The sequence below is a fragment of the Phaenicophaeus curvirostris genome, chromosome 21, assembly GCF_032191515.1.
Source record: "Phaenicophaeus curvirostris isolate KB17595 chromosome 21, BPBGC_Pcur_1.0, whole genome shotgun sequence".
In the NCBI taxonomy this organism is placed as follows: domain Eukaryota; kingdom Metazoa; phylum Chordata; class Aves; order Cuculiformes; family Cuculidae; genus Phaenicophaeus; species Phaenicophaeus curvirostris.
Genome location: NC_091412.1, coordinates 5,572,852 through 5,590,790, shown reverse-complemented (window position 1 = coordinate 5,590,790; position 17,939 = coordinate 5,572,852). Strand labels below are relative to the sequence as shown.

Here is a 17,939-nt window from a genome sequence, read left to right as displayed (position 1 = left end):
CTGGTGTTCAAACACGCTCAGGATTATAATTCTGTTGTAAGCACTTCTCTGAAGTGCTTTTTTCTAGCAAAAGCTTAATAGATTACAGTCGTTAATGGGGGAAATGCAGGTGATGAACTACTGTGAATGGAAATGGGAAGGACCAGAGACTTAGAATTTATTATACTTTAGAGGCCTGATGAGGAGGCAGTACTTAGTCTCAGCATATGATATTTATGAGGAGAAATTTGACATCTCTGCTTGAATGCAGAGCTATATTCAAAAAGTCATTATTGCAAACCTAGTGATCCTAGGTGTTGTGCTACATTGAAGGCTTATGTTGATCATGCTTTCTCAAAAATAGTTTCAAACAATTCTCTTTTATTCAGAGTTGTGTCTGAAAATACTGTTCTTTGTTTTTCAGAAATCGAGCGATAGCAGATTACCTTCGTTCTAATGGCTATGAAGAAGCATATTCGGTTTTTAAAAAGGAAGCTGAGTTAGATGTGGTGAGTTGGAGCAGGATTCTTCATCCATGTTTTAAGTAAAGAGTTTATAGTTTTATGGTAGTTGCATCCATTCTGAACACGTATAGTTACTAGCGACCTGCTAGTGTGTGCAGTTTCTGAACTGAAGGGGGCAAGCTTATACAACTTATTGCCTTGCCATAAAATTACAAAATAATAATTGAATGGCTTAGTGATTTCTGAACAAAACTCTTACCTTTATCTTCAACTAATAACTTAGGCGTATTTTTAATCTTTTGTTTTGGTTTGGGTTTTGGTTTTTTTTGTTTTGCTACAAGTCATCTAAACAAAGCAGTTTTTCCTGGATTCTGAGTTTTTTTTCAAGGATCCAAGTCATGAGAAGGCTTAGGTGATTCAACATAAAAGGTATTAGAAAACAATGCTAACAAAAGGCAACGGGAACACAAAAGAAAGGCTGTAGAAGGTTTTATTAAAAAAAGCGTGGTCCTTCAATTGTCTCTCTCCAGCAACTGCATGTAGGATTAGATTGTCTTGTGTGGGAAGAGGCTGAAAGAGCTGGCACCCCTTAGCCTTGCGAAGAGGAAGCTATGGAGGGATCTTACCATTGTTTATAAGTATTTGATGAGAGGTTATGAAGATGATGAAGCTGGGCTCTCCTCAGTGCTCCTAGTGACAGGACAAGAGCCTATGGGCAGAAACGGAAACACAGGAAATTCCATCTGAATGTAATATAGAATGTTTTTTGTACTGTGGGAGTGATTGAATAGGGGAGTAGGTCACCCGGAAAGGTTGTGGAGTCGCTGTCCCTAGATATGCTCAAAACCTCTTTGGACACAGTCCTGCGTTGTCTGCTCCAGACAGTTTGGACAAGAGGTCCTTCCAAGCTGAACTGTTCCACGCTTGATATGTGGAAGAATGTGTCTAATTTTAACACATTTGATTTCTGTTTCCTGCTGTTGTGTCTACCCTCTCCTCTCTGTAACTCGTTTCCTTCACTGTGCTTGTTCTGATTGTGGAATTTTGCTTAAAAGCAATAAGTTAATGCAATACAAAATTAGAAAACTAAAGACTGTTCTTCTGTAACTGAACTCGAAATGGGATCGGACAGTGCAACTTGGGAGGCTAACTTCACGTGGGAATGTTTAAGAAAGACAAAGAAGACAAAGCGGGATTGCTTTTGTCCTCTCCTTTATCATACAGAGCAGATGGTGGAAGTCAGTTTTGTGGCTGGAATTGAGTCAGTAGTTAAACCATTGCCTGAGACTTGCATACTGCTTGGTTAACTGTCAAGTAGGAGGGCAAGCCTAATAGTGTAAGTTGGTCAGATCTGGTCAGCAACTCTTATTTTGTTAGACTGTGTTAATCCTAGTGATGTAGACCACTCATTTCTGGCAACTTAATTCTGTTGATTTGCCTTTGTAACAGGTAATTCTTGATGTCATTTTTAAACTTGCCGCTTAGCATACGAGGTGGGCATATCATCTGAGTTCAAGTTTCTTTGGAGACTCCTGGATTGAGCAGTAAACCTCTGCGTGCTCAATTTTGATCAATCCTTGCCTTTTCTCTAATATAAATCTTGCATTGTTCTTTCTCCAAAATGCTTGGTTGAAGCTGGACTTTATTTCTCTAATCTGATTCCAGTATCTAATAAATAAGTAGAAATGACAAATTGGAATACTTATATACTTATAATTGAAAATCCTAATACCGTTCCCTTATCTGCCTTATCTATCAACCTAATTAAGTCTTCCCTTCCCAAAGGTTAAAAAGGCGATCTAAATAGGCTAGATAGTCCTGAGGGAAATAGAAAATGCAGTTGCTAAAAGTTCCATATGACTTTCCTGCAAGAAAATCTAAACTGTACAAAAATGACAAGGAAAAAAGCTAAAGGCAGAAATTACTTCAGTAAATGGAAAGGATTCAAGTGTAGCTCTGCAAAGACGGATTTAGTTTTTTGTATTGATTATTCCTGCTGATAACTCTAGCTTTTACAAATGCCCCTGAAGCAGTAGGTTAACATCAGGTCTCTGACCAAGGTAGCCACTCCTCGGAGCTTTTATGGAGTAAGCTATGCCTTTGGTATTTTCCCCATGCTTTTGTTATTCTCTGCCTAATCTAGAATTATTCTAGTATGAGATTGTCGGTTTGTACACGGAAGCAAAGTGTGCAGCATTTAAGTACTCTTCTGTGCCTCTGATGTTGGTTTTCCTGTGTTGCTTTTCTTCTTTTTCTTTGTCTCAATAGGTGGGAGAAAAAAAAACCAGAAGAGTAATCCTCAGGCTTTTACAATAACATCAGCTGTTCATTGTTGCTGCTCAGCTATTCCTTAGAGCCCAAAGGAGAAAAATATTTAGTGGAACAAAACTATTGTTCATTAAAGTTTCATTAGAGCTGCAAAATCAGTGTTGGTTTCTCCAGTAGCTGAGGTGCTGTTCAGTAGGGCAGGTGTAGTAGACTCTTGCTTCAGACACTGAAGTAAAGGCACAGGGAGAGTGCACTTAAAGCTTGCTTTGAGAAGGTATTACCAAATAACACAATATTATGGAGTTTATTTGAGGTTAACTATAATCAAGTGTTTTTAAAAAATTAAAAATGAATTGGTTGGGGCTACCTGGTTTCTAAGAGAGATGGAGTGTATGTAATCCTACCCTGGCAGCTGGCTGCTGCTTTCCAGCAGCATCTGCTTCCAGGAGCGAAAGAGAGAAAACAGTGTATTGTGATAACAAGAAGGAGTGTGAGCACTGTCTTCACTGTGAAGGCAGGAGTTCTTCAGTTTCTAAAGCTCTAGTTGGTGGAGGTGGGATAGGAGGCTGTCTTTGAGAAACTCGTTGCCACTTTGATGTGTTTTGTTCCTTGCAGTCGCTACCTGCCGTCTGCTGTTGTTTTTTATGGGTTAGATGGGTGGAGGGATAGGGGAAATCCTGTAACAAAATATGACACAACATTATCAGATGTCCAGAGCACTTAAATGCTTTCAAGGAGTGAAGGTAGAAGGCAGTGTAGATAATGGTTTAGTCCTAGGTTTTATATTTTATTTGCAGAATCTAGAACCATTAATCTGTACTGCGGCAGTATGTTTAATAAAAAAAACTTACTTTAAAATGTTTTCCTGCTTTCTTTCTATGTAAATTAAATTGTAGCTGTTAAAATTTGAAGTGTGGTTGTTCTGTTTAACTAGTAAAACAGATTATACTGGCTGTCTCGAATTCCTCATTCTGTGGTCAAGAGACTTTTATTAAAATGAACTGTTGATGTTACCTCTGAAGAAACGCTTCTACAGGCTTTAGAACTAGAATTTATTAATTTGAATGCTTTGTCTCCTCAGAATGAAGAGTTAGATAAGAAGTATGCTGGACTTCTGGAAAAGAAATGGACATCTGTTATAAGATTACAAAAGAAGGTAAGTAGAGATCTGATTACTTGTTTAAAAACTTACGACTGAAAGCAGGTGTTCATCACTGAACAGTGTTATGTATTTTCTTTGTCAGACAGATGCATGGCTTAGAAAATGATGCCTCAAAGATGAATTGTGAGGTCTTGAGTAGGGAAGATGGCTAAGTCCATGCTGTAGGGAAGGTTTTGTCTGTCTCAGTGCTAGCAGCAACATCCGCTCCGTTTCTTTATAAAAACGTCTTGACTTCAGTTTATGGATTGCGTGCACCATTTCTGAAGCTGGAATGGAAATAGGTTGCCTTCAGGCAGTTTGAGTGGAAAGATGGAATAACCATCTCCAGAAGGCTTGATTAGCTTAGGAAGAAGGTAAAAACACGTGCTGCCAGTTGTCTTTGGGCATTATATTAAAAGGAAGAAACCATTAACTCCAGTGCATTCGAGCAATTGATTCTACTGCTAGTGGACAGTACAAAACTCTCTTTAGGAATGCTTCAGTGGATCCAGAGTGTATTGAAATAAAGGAAAAAAGGAAAATCAGTGTGCTAACAACAAAGATGTATCTCTTGTGAAGGTGAATATGTCTAGGGTTTTATTACACCTTTGGTTTCTCTGCTCTTGGTTAACATGCCTGCCCTCTCAGGGGTACAAACAATTATTGCAGTAGTGCAGTCCCTTTTGTTAACACAACCCCCTTCAATAGTTTGTCAAAACAGTAACTCGAATGTATTTGTACAGGATTTGAGTGAGTGTGTTTTTATTGAACTTATTTTTCCTCTCAAAATATTTGGGAGTTGGAGGAGCATAATTAATGATAAAATTATTAATGAGTAAATGATGCGCAGTTAACTTAGGTTTGATTTTTAGAAGCACTAGTGCTATTGAAAGTTGGCAGTCTAGTTTGGATCTGGGCAGCATTTGCTTTACTTGGGAGTCTGGGAACTGGTTGGTATTTGCATTACTAGCAAGTGAAGTTGCACTAGATCTTGGTATAAAACCAGAAATAAACGGCCTCTTTACAATTCATAAATTTAGGTAATGGAATTAGAATCGAAACTGAATGAAGCTAAGGAAGAATTTACATCAGGTGGACCTCTTGGTCAGAAACGAGACCCTAAAGAGTGGATTCCTCGTCCTCCAGAGAAGTATGCGTTGAGTGGACATAGGAGTCCTGTCACTCGAGTAATTTTCCATCCAGTTTTTAGTGTTATGGTCTCTGCTTCAGAGGATGCCACAATAAAGGTATGTTTTCTACAGAAAATTAAACCAAGCATGTCAGAGGGTGTGTAATATCAGTAACATCAGTACTTCAAGCTAGATTTGCCTTGTACTGATGGAGGATTGTTTCGGTTTGGGGCAGATCAGTTTGTGCTTCAGTAGGGACAGATCTTTCAAGTATGACGTCCTTTGTAATTACAAATTTTAGTTTTATGCTGGTCCAATTACTATCTTGGAGTACTTTACTGTCCTTTGACTTGAGGGGAAAAAAATTAAGTTAATATGGAATTAGAGAGTGGAGAAAGAAGTAAAGCATTGTTGGGGGAAGAATGCATTTGACTACTCAGCTCAGGAGTGGCATAGAGTAGTGATGTGATGTGAGGGAGACAGTTTTCTTGCATCATCTGAAGTGGTTATTTTTAAAGCTTAGTTAAAGTGCTTATGCGGCTGTGTACTTAAAGGAAGATTGGTTCTTCCCATTTATTCTCAATGGGACATGTGAGTCTTAAGTCCCCATGGCTTTCAGTAACTTTAGATGGTCTTCACAGGCCTTTATTGCAGTGTACAGTGGCATAAAGAGCTTTGGTGTACTAGGCAAGTAGTTTCTCATTTTAGCATACAAGAAAAGTGATTGTGCATTTTGTTGTTGTTTGAATGTCACAATTTAAGGGAATTATCCCAACAAAGGATACTTCTCATTGTTCTCATCTGTGCTGGTTTGAAAACTATTTTGAAAAGTGCTGTTCTGAAAAACATTTTGAGTAGCATATGAAGAAACGTGCTTAAAAATGCAAGTTGTTCTAATAGTGGCTACTTGGAGAAGACTAAAATAAAAAGTGTCAGCCAGATCTAGTTAGTGAAAAGCTTTAACCTGTTCTTGTTTCTGCATCAGACTTGAACATGGAGGACTGGTGTGTTTTTCTCTAAGCAGACAGGGCCAGTTGAAACAGTGACAGCTCTGTGTTTGTCAGATGTTAGAGGAGCCTAATTAGCTTTGGTGTTTGCTCCCTCTTATGGATACACTGAATGAATTTCCTTATTCTTGAAGTCAAGCTTCATTTCTGACTGTTGCATTCTCAATGATTGCGCTCTACTGGGATGATGGATTCTTTTTGTTGTTGGGTGTTTTCTGGGTATTGTTTTGTTTTTTTGGTTTAGTTTTTGCTTAGGATACAATTTTAAATGAAATGTCTAAGTCTCTGCTCGAAAGAGACAAAATCTGTAGGAGCTTGTTCTGTTTCAAAGGCTTTTGTTTGTGGTTAGGTGGTAAAAAACTGACTTAATTAGGAGGTGAGAATGGGGACTTCATGCTGTCTTGCAGTTATTAACTGCAAATGTTTAATCTCGGGAAAATTTTGTAATCTAATGTGTGCATCTTTGACTATTCAGAGTGGTTTGGTTTATCATCCCTAAACTAGTGCATTCTGAGTATTTTCAGTATGCAGAATATTTATTCCTTGGTTTTGAAGCAGCAAGTAAATTGTGGAGCCACAATAAAGCCTGGGAAAGGGGCAGGGGGAATTGTTAAAGAGTATATATTTTTTTTCCGCCAGCTGAAAATGGGATGCATTGCTGGAGTTAGGGAACCATCATAGAAAAGGATGGAGAAAAACAGTCTGTACAAAGTGGATTTGCTCTGTCCAGTGGTTTCTAAATTGATCTTTATTTTTTAGGGTATTGCGTGTTAAGACTTCTAGATACAATAGAACTGCTGTTTGTAATGCTTAAGTTATCTGAAAAAGAGTTTTCAAGATGCATTAATTCTGATAATTTGTAAGTAACAAAATCATAAAAAAATAATGCTTATTTTTCTATGCTGTTAGGCTTTTTAGGGCTGTCTCTTTGTCTCTTGCTCAATTAATTATTGAATAAGGTGCCAGACTGTCCTGCAGAGTGCAAATGTAAGGCTGGAGAATACAAAGAGTAATAGGTTGCTGTTAACGGATTTTCTGTTCACTTGTCAGGTGTGGGATTATGAGACAGGAGACTTTGAACGAACCCTTAAGGGGCATACAGACTCTGTGCAAGATATTTCCTTTGACCACAGTGGCAAACTATTGGCCTCCTGTTCTGCTGATATGACCATTAAGCTATGGGATTTCCAGGGCTTTGAGTGCATCAGAACTATGCATGGTAAGGTATAAAGGGAATTGATTTAGTCTGTAAAGTGAAGAGAGATTTTTTTTTTCAATCCAGGAAAACTGCTGATGTGGAAAAGGGTTATAAACCGGAGTATTGTCCAGAAAGGGGGGGGGGTCTATTCTAATGCTTTGAGTGCTGTGTAAATAAAATATATGTTTAGTGTCTATGGAGTGAAATAGCATCTCAGATGTGGTGTGCATGATGCTGTGGGAAGCATCCCATAATGATACTGAAACAAAATGGCAGTTACGGGGTTTTAGCACTAAAAATTAAATGCTTTCTAGACAATAAAACTGTGCCCTCAAATCAGTAGAAAATTACCTTCTTCATGCCCTCAGTTTCCTTGATGTATCTGTATAAGGAAGGAGGCAGTTGGTGCCCAAAGTGTCCTGTATTTACTATGCAGGATTTTGCTTTGTGTTTGTGCAGTTTCACATGAATGTGCCCTTTGTGTTAGGCTCAAAAGCTATAGGGGAAAAATGGGAAGGTAAAGCAACCACAACTCTTAAGATTCTAATATTGACAGCAGCTGTTTATTTTATAGTCTTCAAGTACAAGCATTTTTATATTGCTGCTTGCCTTGCTTTTAGTACCTTCTTGTAGAAGTGATGAGTAGGAAGAGAGAATATTCGAGACATCAGAATAAGTAGACACACACACACACATATATATATACACACAAATGCACCAAAGAAAACAGAAAGCTGTTGACTTGCTCTTTAAATGCCAAACATCACCTTTGTAGAAGAACAGACGTTGCAGTGAAACATGGTATGCAGCTGGCTGATAGCAAGAAAATAAAGCAGTGCGCAGGAGGAGTGTTTTCTTGTCTTTAAAGATTTCTGTATGAACACACATGCAGGATGTGTGCTTTTATGAACTGGGTGTTGTAACAGGACTGTGGGTGAACTGGGTTCATGTGTGGGGAGTTAAATCCCTACAACTCAGTTTCAGGTAAGAAAGACACAGTCTTTTCAGCGAGGAACTATAAAGTGCTGTACTTACACTGAAACTGGTATTAGCTGGCACTTCAGTTGCTTTTTTAGTAGCAGTTCACCAGGTGCTTTGAGTTCTTAGTGGAAAAAATAGAAATGCAGCTTGTGAAGTTGTAGATCATGGGTACGTGGCTTGCAAGTTGAAGTGTAGCTACCAATAAAAGGAAAAAGCTGACCTATTAGTGAACTCATTGGTGATATCTTTTTGGAAAGGAGAACATCAGATTTCCAGATGAAAAAATGGAAGCTGTTTAATGCCTCTGATCTGTTGAGAAATTATATATACGCTAAACTACTGGTCTCAGAAGATTAATTTCTAATCCTGACTATTTAAGTAGGGACGATTGCAGAGCTTAAAGTAAGATAAGTGTATGAATTATAAACAAACTGTTACAGTCAAATTTGTACTCTGAACTTGTCAAAAAAACCCTACCCAACAACTTGTTCTGGGTAATACCAAGATTTAAAACGAGGTAATTCTACTGTTTGCCACTTTGGGAAGTTTAATTTCTTGCAATGCTGGAAATGAGCAGTCTCTACAGAGCATATTACCTCCTTTCCTGTGTTGTGTCCCATTGCGTGTGGGTTTAGTCAAGGCAAGAGCTGAAACCAGATACATGAGCTCGTAAGGAGTTCATGATAAGGAAATGATCTGGGTGCTTTTTCCTCTTCCAGCATTGATTGTCTTCCTCTCAGATCTCTCAGCAGCCATAGAAGTTGCTGTCACGTGTATACAATTTGTTCTTTCTTGGTTCTTGAATCAGTGTAGTACTAAGTTTTATTAAAACCTAATATCAGATGCCTGGAAACATGCAGTTTTTTAGCATTAAGCTTCTGTAATAAGGTTCAGCATGCCTCTCACCAAAGGCCTGTTTCCTTTTAAGCATCTTACTGCATAGTCACTCATGTACAGTAACCAGGCCCAGCTGATAATTTTAAAGGTATTCAGTGTAGAAGCTCTCTTCTAAACTAAGTTTATGTGTAATGATTATGCTATAAAACATGCTATTGCTGTAGCTACTTGCCCCAAATGAATGAATTGCAGCTCCTGTGTGCTCTGTATAAGCTATTAAAATACCAGTTAATAAAGGTTTGGTTTTTGCTTTTAGGTCATGATCATAATGTTTCTTCAGTAGCCATCATGCCCAATGGAGATCATATAGTTTCTGCCTCAAGGGATAAAACTATCAAAATGTGGGAAGTCCAAACAGGGTAAGTGCACTGCAGGCTAAATATCAGCACCTACACAAAACAAACGCAAACTACTGTTTGTAGGCAGTGGGCCACGCAAATTGTGAATGTCAGCAAACATTATTTGAATTGGAGTAGGATGTTTTGCCCTTTAGGGTAAGTTAGTTAAGGATTCTGCCTTAAATCATTAAGCACAGGTTTCTAGGTTTTAATAGCAACTAATTAAATCTAGGTGGCTTTATCTTTCTGGGAGCTATGAGGGTATAACACTAATTCAGGACCAGGTAGGACTATCAGTTTCACAAGCTTATAGGGAGCATGAGAGAAGGGAGGAAAATATATTACGTTTCTTGATGCAGAGCAAGGTGCCTCCTCTGGGTTTGGTTTAAGTTTGAGTGGGTTTGTGGGTTGGGGTTTTTTTGGGGTTTTTTTTTGAGTTGGGATGGTGTGTTTTTTGTCTTATTCTTCCATTCGTTGGTTGTCTCTTTAAACTGTCCTTTGCTAGAAGTTTTAGTTGAAGGCTATCTGAATGTTTGTAAATCTCTACTTGTACTTCATACTACTTATGCAAGCTATTGTCAGCTTCATTTCTCCCCCACCCAGGCTCCCTGCTTTCTGTCTTGACAAAGATTTGCTAGTTCTTACCTGTCACTACTTTCTCATCTTAACTTCCTTCCCCTGAACTGTTTTATAGCCTTGTACATCATCAATCTAGGATGGACATGTGCATGCTAAAATATTTTATCTTACCCTCTAAGAGTAGGTCAGGCGTCCTTGAATTTCAAAGGCATTTGTAATGGTTTTATTGCAGTGTTAACTGAGTTGTGCTGTATTTCTCTTCTTTGAATAGTTACTGTGTGAAGACTTTCACGGGTCACAGAGAATGGGTGCGCATGGTGCGGCCTAACCAGGATGGCACCTTAATTGCCAGTTGTTCTAATGACCAGACAGTGCGTGTTTGGGTGGTAGCGACAAAGGAATGCAAAGCTGAGCTCCGAGAACATGAGCATGTGGTAGAATGCATTTCCTGGGCTCCTGAGAGCTCGTATTCCACCATATCAGAAGCTACGGGATCAGAGGTAATGTTTCCAATGCTATTAAATAAGATCATACAGTCAGATTTTTGACTATGCTCTATATACAATTTCCTGGATAGTACCTAGAACAAAGTACCTTTGTTCTCAAATTGCTTGAGTACACTTGGTGTACTGCTAACCCCCTATAGGATCCAGATAGTTATAGGATCCAGATAGTTGTGTTTTTTAATAGCAGGGCCCTGCCTTTGCATTAATGAAAGTGAACGTTGGAGAGATCCCGTTTCTGAGAAAGTGTTTAGAGCAGGACCGCGCTCATGTCATTCAGCAGAGAGCTGTGGAAAGTGGCTTATCTGGCAGAGTGTGAAGGTTAATGATGGGAGGAATTTTTTAAAAAAACAACTCCCATTTCTGTGATCACAAATAGGTCTTCTCTGGTTTGTTGCCTAAATCTTCAGGAAAGGCTTACTGAAGGTCAGCAAATATTTCCTTTTAAGGATTACAAGGTGTAGAAGAAATAAATGAGAAAATAATTCCATTTTCTTGTTAAAACTGCAACCATTTCTTCCTTGCCCCCTTCCTAAAAAAAGGACACAAATATGCAAGGGGAAAGGTGGATACACTGAAGAGAGGGACTTGTCTAGTGATGAATTTTACAGATTATTTCAGTCTAATTTTACATACCTTCTTAAAAGATCCTTGCAATCTTTTAATCTAAAGTACCTAAAGCTGAATTTTGAACATTCAGCTCCTCTTGCAGCTGTGTGGATCTGAGGTGGTGTTGCCCCTGCCCTCTGCTGGGCTATTCAGCCCTGTACACATTGCAGTGATTGGCTTTGAACAAGCAGCAGGCAAATGTTAACTCCACAGCTGAAACATTACAGCCTTTCTGTCATACTTGGCACTACTGCCAATAGAAATGTGGTTCAGAGTAGGAACTTGTCAAAAATTCTTAAACTTGCTCTGCTACTTTTTATGATGAATGAGAACACAAAGATATGGGTGAACTTCGTACTCCCTTGTCCTGAGGGGTCTGTATCTACCATTGAGAGGATGTCTTGCAGTACGCAAGTGTGGGTTCCAAGGGAATGGCTTGCTGCATTGGCAGGGTGTACAACTACTTCTTTTAACAGATTGCTTAATTCCTTTAATTTTGTGACTGTTTCTCCTAGTGTTGGTAGCAAAGTGCTTCTGACTCTCAGCTTCAGTTTATTAGCTGTTGCATAATGCATATATGCATATATGCTATTGCATAAAATGCAATTTTTCTACTAAGAAATGGCACCCAGAAGGGATCTGCTTCCTCCTTCCTCTTCTAGCCCCCAGTGCCCCTTATATGCCATAATAAAACCCATGATTTTCTGTAGACTAAGAAGAGTGGCAAGCCTGGGCCTTTTCTGCTGTCTGGATCCAGAGACAAGACCATTAAGATGTGGGACATCAGCACTGGCATGTGCCTTATGACACTTGTAAGTTCATGGATGTTTTTCTGGTGGTCATAGCTGCGTAGGTAAAACAGTTTTAATGGAATGAATTATCTTAATGTGCTCATGTTTTCAAGAGAAGCCAGAGTTATTGAAATAAAACAAACACTGGAAAGATACCATTTTTTAATGGCTTCTGTATTTCAAAACTTGTTGCTACTAAGGAATACTAAGATTCTCAAAATACATGGTATAAATGCAGGGTATTGTTGTGTAGTTTTTATGAGCAGCTTGGTTTGTCTACAGAAAAGCTGATAATGATCTGAATCTTGTCTTCTGTCAAACGTCACGTCCTTGCCATGTGCTGCTCTTCCCACAGGCTGTGGACTGCTGTTTTCCAGCCTGCGTTCAGGCTGCACTGGATGTTTGGTGCTAGGGGGTGGGGAGCAGAATCAGTGGAGATCACATGAAGGCTTCTGTTTGCCTTCAAGGACAGGAACTCGCATTGTTGGTAGTGCAGATATGGGTGTAATAATAGAAACTGGAGATAAACTTGGAACTTCGGAAAGCTAAATGCTATACTTGCAGGAACAGGGCAAGAACTTGCTCAGTTTGCCATAGCAGAAATTGTCGAATGCTTAGTTTTAAAGCGTGCATCTGCTCACTTATATCTCCTTATGCACAAGGTGGGCCATGATAACTGGGTACGTGGCGTTCTGTTCCACTCTGGGGGAAAATTTATTTTGAGCTGTGCTGATGACAAGACTCTACGTGTCTGGGACTTCAAGAACAAGCGATGCATGAAAACCCTCAATGCGCATGAACACTTTGTTACCTCTTTGGGTATGTATTGTTCTGCAGTGCTTACTGCAAAGTACAGAGCCAGAGATACAGATTTGTCTACATCTTCTCCAGCTGAAGTTGGGCACCAAACTAGACAGTCACAGTTTGGATCCCAGTGAAGTTTCGTGCTGTGTATGTTTTAATCAAATAAGGGTAGATAGGAATTTTGAGAGTGCTGGGTTTTTCCACTTCTGTTGCCAGTGTTGCACGCTGGATAAAGACATTAACTGCCAGGGTGTTCTGGAAGCTGTCACCACTGAGTATGTAGGCATTTGGGAGTGCTGTACTGCAAAGGCTTGCCCAACAACAACAAAAAAAAAAAGCAGGCTGGGAGTAAAGCAAAACAGTCAGGAAAAAAATTATACCTGTGTATACCTGGCATTCCTGTTCGGTTTTACCAGATCTGTGTAGATATTAGTTCCCTCTGCCCTGGCTAAAAAATACAAAACAAACAATCCCCGTCCTATTCAACAAAGCTGCCTTCACTCTGGAATTTTCTTTGTTGTTCCTTTCTCTGCATTCCTCTGGCAATTCACAGCTTCACCAGTAAATCTGTGTAAGTTAGCTTAGCAGGGGACCTGGCGTCGACTGGTAGGGTTTCCTAATCAAACTTGCATGTCTAGTCAAAACACAGGTTTTCTGACTTCCCTTCACTTTTTGTTGAAGATGGCTGATCAGAAAGGGGCAAAGAAAAATTGTGTGTTGAAAACCGTGAAGCCGCTAGCGTAGATTGGCCACCCTTGGAATTGCTTGCTTCAGGTTACAGGTTGCTTTACTGAACCCTTTCTACACAGTGAGGCTTTCAGATTCCTCTTGGTGAAGCTTCCCAGTGCTGTCTGCTGGCCCAATCCAAAATGGATTGGTATATATGAAATATTTGGGGATCTCCTGAGAAACAGTGCATTTTACATATTTGAAATACTATTTCTCAGCCTGTGCTGTCTATGGCAAAAAGAAAACGTCAGGTTTCTTGTCTTCTGATTCTTGAGTACCTGTTAGGTAAATACATGAATTTCTGTTTTCTGGTAGTGTTGAAGGGTTTTATCAGTTTGAGGTGTTTTGGACTCCTCTGTGTTATACCTTTCTCTTGATTTCTTTTTCATGAAAGCTCCTTTATAACTGAACTGAAAGTAGATTTTCTTGCTTTATGGAATTATAGCATGAGTGAATTTACCTCCAGAACTACAGACACAAAGAGCTTTGAAATCTAGTCTTTGAGCTGGTGTAGGATTTTTGAAAAAGTAATGACGTTCAGTGAGAGTGGAAAATATTGAAGTTTTGGATTCATTCTTAACATAAGCTTTTCTTTCCTCACAGATTTCCACAAGACGGCACCGTATGTGGTTACTGGAAGTGTAGATCAAACAGTAAAAGTGTGGGAGTGCCGTTGATTGAATTCACATTTGACCCCTTTTTCCTCTGGATGCACTCAGATACCATGGTTACCCATTGAGCTCTGTTTAAATAAATATTGTCCTTTCATGTAAATTATTCTGGATGTAGATTGAGCTTATTAAATGTTACACACAAAGTATTCATGCATGGTGAATCCAAATTGTATACTGTAAATTTACATACGTTGTCTAGAAGTACCATAGGTTTAAGAACATGGGCTGGCATTGGTCACATCAGACCTAAGGAGGCAGAAGTTGGATAACTGAAATAGGGCACTTAACTGAATAGTTGACAGTGTCGTTCTATGTCGGATAATTATACCTGTTTTTCTCTCTGCTGTCTGTTGGTGCCTGAATTGGTGACCTCATTTGGGAAAAGTTTTGTAGGGCTCTTTCAGAAATGTGTATCTATGTAACATCACTTAAGTGTGCTTAATAAATCTTCTCTAAGAATACTAGATAATAAGGCTGCAATTCAGAATCTTCTGAACCTTGTATGTAATTAATGGAAATTAATTACACTCTGGAACATTTGTCATGAAACATTTGCCAAATCAACAGGATATACTTGTTTTGGCCTCCTATCACGCAAGGGTTGGTATATTTATATGACTAACTGTAAACCTGAAATAAGACAACAAATCTTAGTAGCAGCTGATGTGATAAATGTATTTATTTTTTATTTGGTCATTCAATGGTTAAGCTGTGCTGTTAAACTAAGTTTAAATGGGTTTTTTTGTTTGTTGGTTTGTTTTTTTTAATGCTAGACGAACTTCCAGGAGGAGTTGTCCATCCCACTAGAATTTAGTGATCTAATTTCCAATAGAGCTTAATCTCCCAAATGACTGCCATGGTACAACTTGCTGTTTGCTTTCAATGTTTGTTAGAGATGTGCAATTCCTCTTCCGCAACAGTATCCAAGTACACTTCTCTCTTACTCACATGCAGGAGGTCGGGGCATACAAAGGTTTCTTGGTTTCTTTAGTGCCTCCTCGGAAACCCTTTGGAAAATAAGGTTACACTCACCATGACAATGTGGCTTGAATAAAAACATACTGTGGTTTGAATATGGAGAAATAGCTTGGGGTGCAGTATTTAAATGCTTTAGAGAAAGCACTAAATACCTTCAGAATCAGATTATAATGGCAGATACAGATCGATACAGGCTTCTAAAAGAAAAGCAAAACCCATCAACAAAGTTCATCTGTGGGAATGATGCTATTGAGTAACATTTAAACCCAAATCCAATCAGCAAAACTAGCCCAGCTTAGTATTTATGTTGTTTGGTGTATACAGTTTTTAATTTGCATATCCCTGAAGTTACATATTTTGATCTGAAGTGAATGCAAATATTATAAATTAATATTTTAATCAGCATTTTTGTGACAAATTCCATTGTAGATAACTAAGAATTACAATACTTACCAAACTAACCAGGTCTTTTTAAAAATCCACTTTAAAATCTACAGTATAATGAAGTACCAGTCTGATGTTTTAACAGGTGAATTTGTGCTTTATTTTATCCGTTTCGTTTAATACATGGCTTTTAAAACTGTCCCTTTTAAAAATAAGAATCCTTAACCAATGTAGGGTTGGCTGGAGGGTGCACACACTGCCGGGGTGAGGGGTGTGGAGGTTTGTTTTCCGCAGTCACCCCGGGAAGGATCCGTTCCTCTAGGGAGGAGGTGGATTTTGGCATTGGATCCTGGTGCAGACTTGCCTCTGGGAAGGGGTGGAGGAGATGGAGTTCTGATGTGGGGGTGTTTTGGAGCCAGTTTTAAGATTCAGGCTAATCTCCTAAATCCAGTGGTTTATGTAATTTTTCAGTGTGTGTTTCTGCAGTTAAGCATGCACAAATAAAGTATTTTTTGTTTGTTAGCTGCTTGGACTGGAAAAATTTGCTGCTTTTTGTCCTATTCGAGAATTCCAGATACACAAGTAGTGCATCTTAAAATTCCTCCGTGCATCTGCAACTGTAAAGTAATACTTCTGTTTAATTCCTGGTAGGACCTATAAACTTTATTTAAGTATAAAGTAAACCACACTCATGTACATAATTCATAAACATGAATGAGAAATTAAAGGTACCTATGAAGCGGAAGCTGTCTGCTGCCTTTTTTCCCTTTGGCATACAACTATTTACAAGGGCATACAAGTGACAAGAGTCATGTAAGCAGCATTTTAATTGCTTGTGTGAAACACTTGGCGAAGTGCTTCGGCCGTGCAGTTCGCAACCTTCTCCTTTGATGAGCAGTGAATAATCTCAGGGACGATCCTGAATGGATCGAAAATTGAAGCCCTGTTTAGAGACAAAGCAAAAGCCGTGATGCAGGAGTTGGGTTTGCGAGGGTTTCCTGCAGCGTCGCTCCATGCCCTTACGCTGCGTTGAGCTCCTCCACTGTTTGCAGTATTTTCTGTCAGCTAATCCTGTGCCTTTCCGAGGATGAGGTTATTTGGGATTCCAAAATGCATTCATTGGAGGCTTTAAGAGGTTCACTGCTGCTTTGTCACTTTCCTTACTCAGATTGGCATCGCTTACGCAATAACTGTATCTAGGCCGTGCTGTTGAACAAGCGGCACCGACCTTTAGGCTTAAGACCAGATAGACATTCCAGTGCCATGCTGATGGAACGTGCCCAGGGAGTCTTTGGAGCATTTGAAAAAGTGCAGCATTGATCGTGGTTGAGAAGTGATCTGACAGTAGATGTTTGATAGCATCTTGCACTTTAGAAGACTGAAAAAACCGTCCTGCTTTTGTGTGTGGTGTGACCAATGGTGTGCCCGGGGCACTAATTAAAAGAGAAAACTCTAGTTGCTAGCGAGTTGTCAGAGGGCTGTGGAACACCGTAGTGTTTGGAAAGCTTTGGCTGTAGCCTCACCGAGCCTGTGCTGTGGGTACCCTGCCTCTCCCGTTTGCCTCCTCCTGTTTCCATGTGAACTGCCTGATAATACCACTCTTAAATAGCTTTTTTTTGTCTCACGTAAAAGCTATTTAAAAGAAAAAGATTATACTTTGTTTTTGTAGACAGTGGTGGCTTGATAATCCTTTTAATGATCTGAATATTAAATACCAAGTTGAGTGAAGGAAGAACGCACTTAGGATGAGTGATTTGCTGTACATAAAGTCCCGTGTATTTAAAATGTCAATACCGAGAATCTTCTAGCAAGAGTAGGTGCATAAAAGGTAGGGATGACCACGTTGGGAGCGGGGAAGGTTGAGTTGGATTCACAAGTCACAACTGGATGTAGCTGGCCTTTTACCTTTCCACTGTGTCCTGTACGTAGCTGCTCTCCTGTCCTGCCTCTCCCTCAGGCTTCCCCACACTCATTCCGAAGACGAGTTAGCAAAACCTTCATGTTTTAGAAGTTGATCCTGACATTGACATCAAGGCAAAGGCTGAATTCTTTTTGTAAGAGCAATGTTAGAGGTTGCAATTGGAGAAATCAGTTCCCAGGCTGTAGGAGTTAACGGAAGCGATTGACACAATTTAAGAGAAAAACCCAGTCAGTAAAGGAATGTATATAATACTGCTCTGTGTTTTACAGTACGATTTGTTGCTCTCAGACTGTGTAAAACAAAATTTATTCATGTTTTCTGCATATTAAAAAAATCTTATTGTACCAATTGGTAAACTATTAAATGCATATAAAACTAGATGTGGTTTTGTTTCCTTGGATGCAAGAATTAAAACTATTTTGAAAAAAGCTATTGGCGTTTCGCCCTTCAGACCGTGCTCCCACACTGGCTTTGTTCTTGTGCTCGCCTAGGGAAAGAGGAAGCTTTTTAAAGGCAGTGAATTCCCACTGGAGTAGCCAAAGGTGCGATGTTGTTAGATTGTGC

The 17,939-nt window shown here is 39.3% G+C and overlaps 1 protein-coding gene across 2 annotated transcripts in view; it reads left to right on the top strand.

Annotated features, from left to right (window-relative positions):
- The window catches only part of PAFAH1B1 (platelet activating factor acetylhydrolase 1b regulatory subunit 1), a 34,891-nt gene extending 18,915 nt beyond the window's left edge, over positions 1 to 15,976 (top strand). For both annotated transcript variants that reach the window (XM_069874345.1, XM_069874346.1), the window contains exons 3-11: positions 404 to 488; positions 3,793 to 3,867; positions 4,893 to 5,099; positions 7,040 to 7,208; positions 9,322 to 9,424; positions 10,254 to 10,482; positions 11,805 to 11,906; positions 12,548 to 12,704; positions 14,022 to 15,976. In XM_069874345.1, coding sequence (XP_069730446.1) covers positions 404 to 488; positions 3,793 to 3,867; positions 4,893 to 5,099; positions 7,040 to 7,208; positions 9,322 to 9,424; positions 10,254 to 10,482; positions 11,805 to 11,906; positions 12,548 to 12,704; positions 14,022 to 14,095 — 1,201 coding nt within the window. In that variant the 3' untranslated portion in view covers positions 14,096 to 15,976. The remainder of the gene's footprint in view (positions 1 to 403; positions 489 to 3,792; positions 3,868 to 4,892; positions 5,100 to 7,039; positions 7,209 to 9,321; positions 9,425 to 10,253; positions 10,483 to 11,804; positions 11,907 to 12,547; positions 12,705 to 14,021) is intronic.
- Positions 15,977 to 17,939: the final 1,963 nt, after the last annotated feature.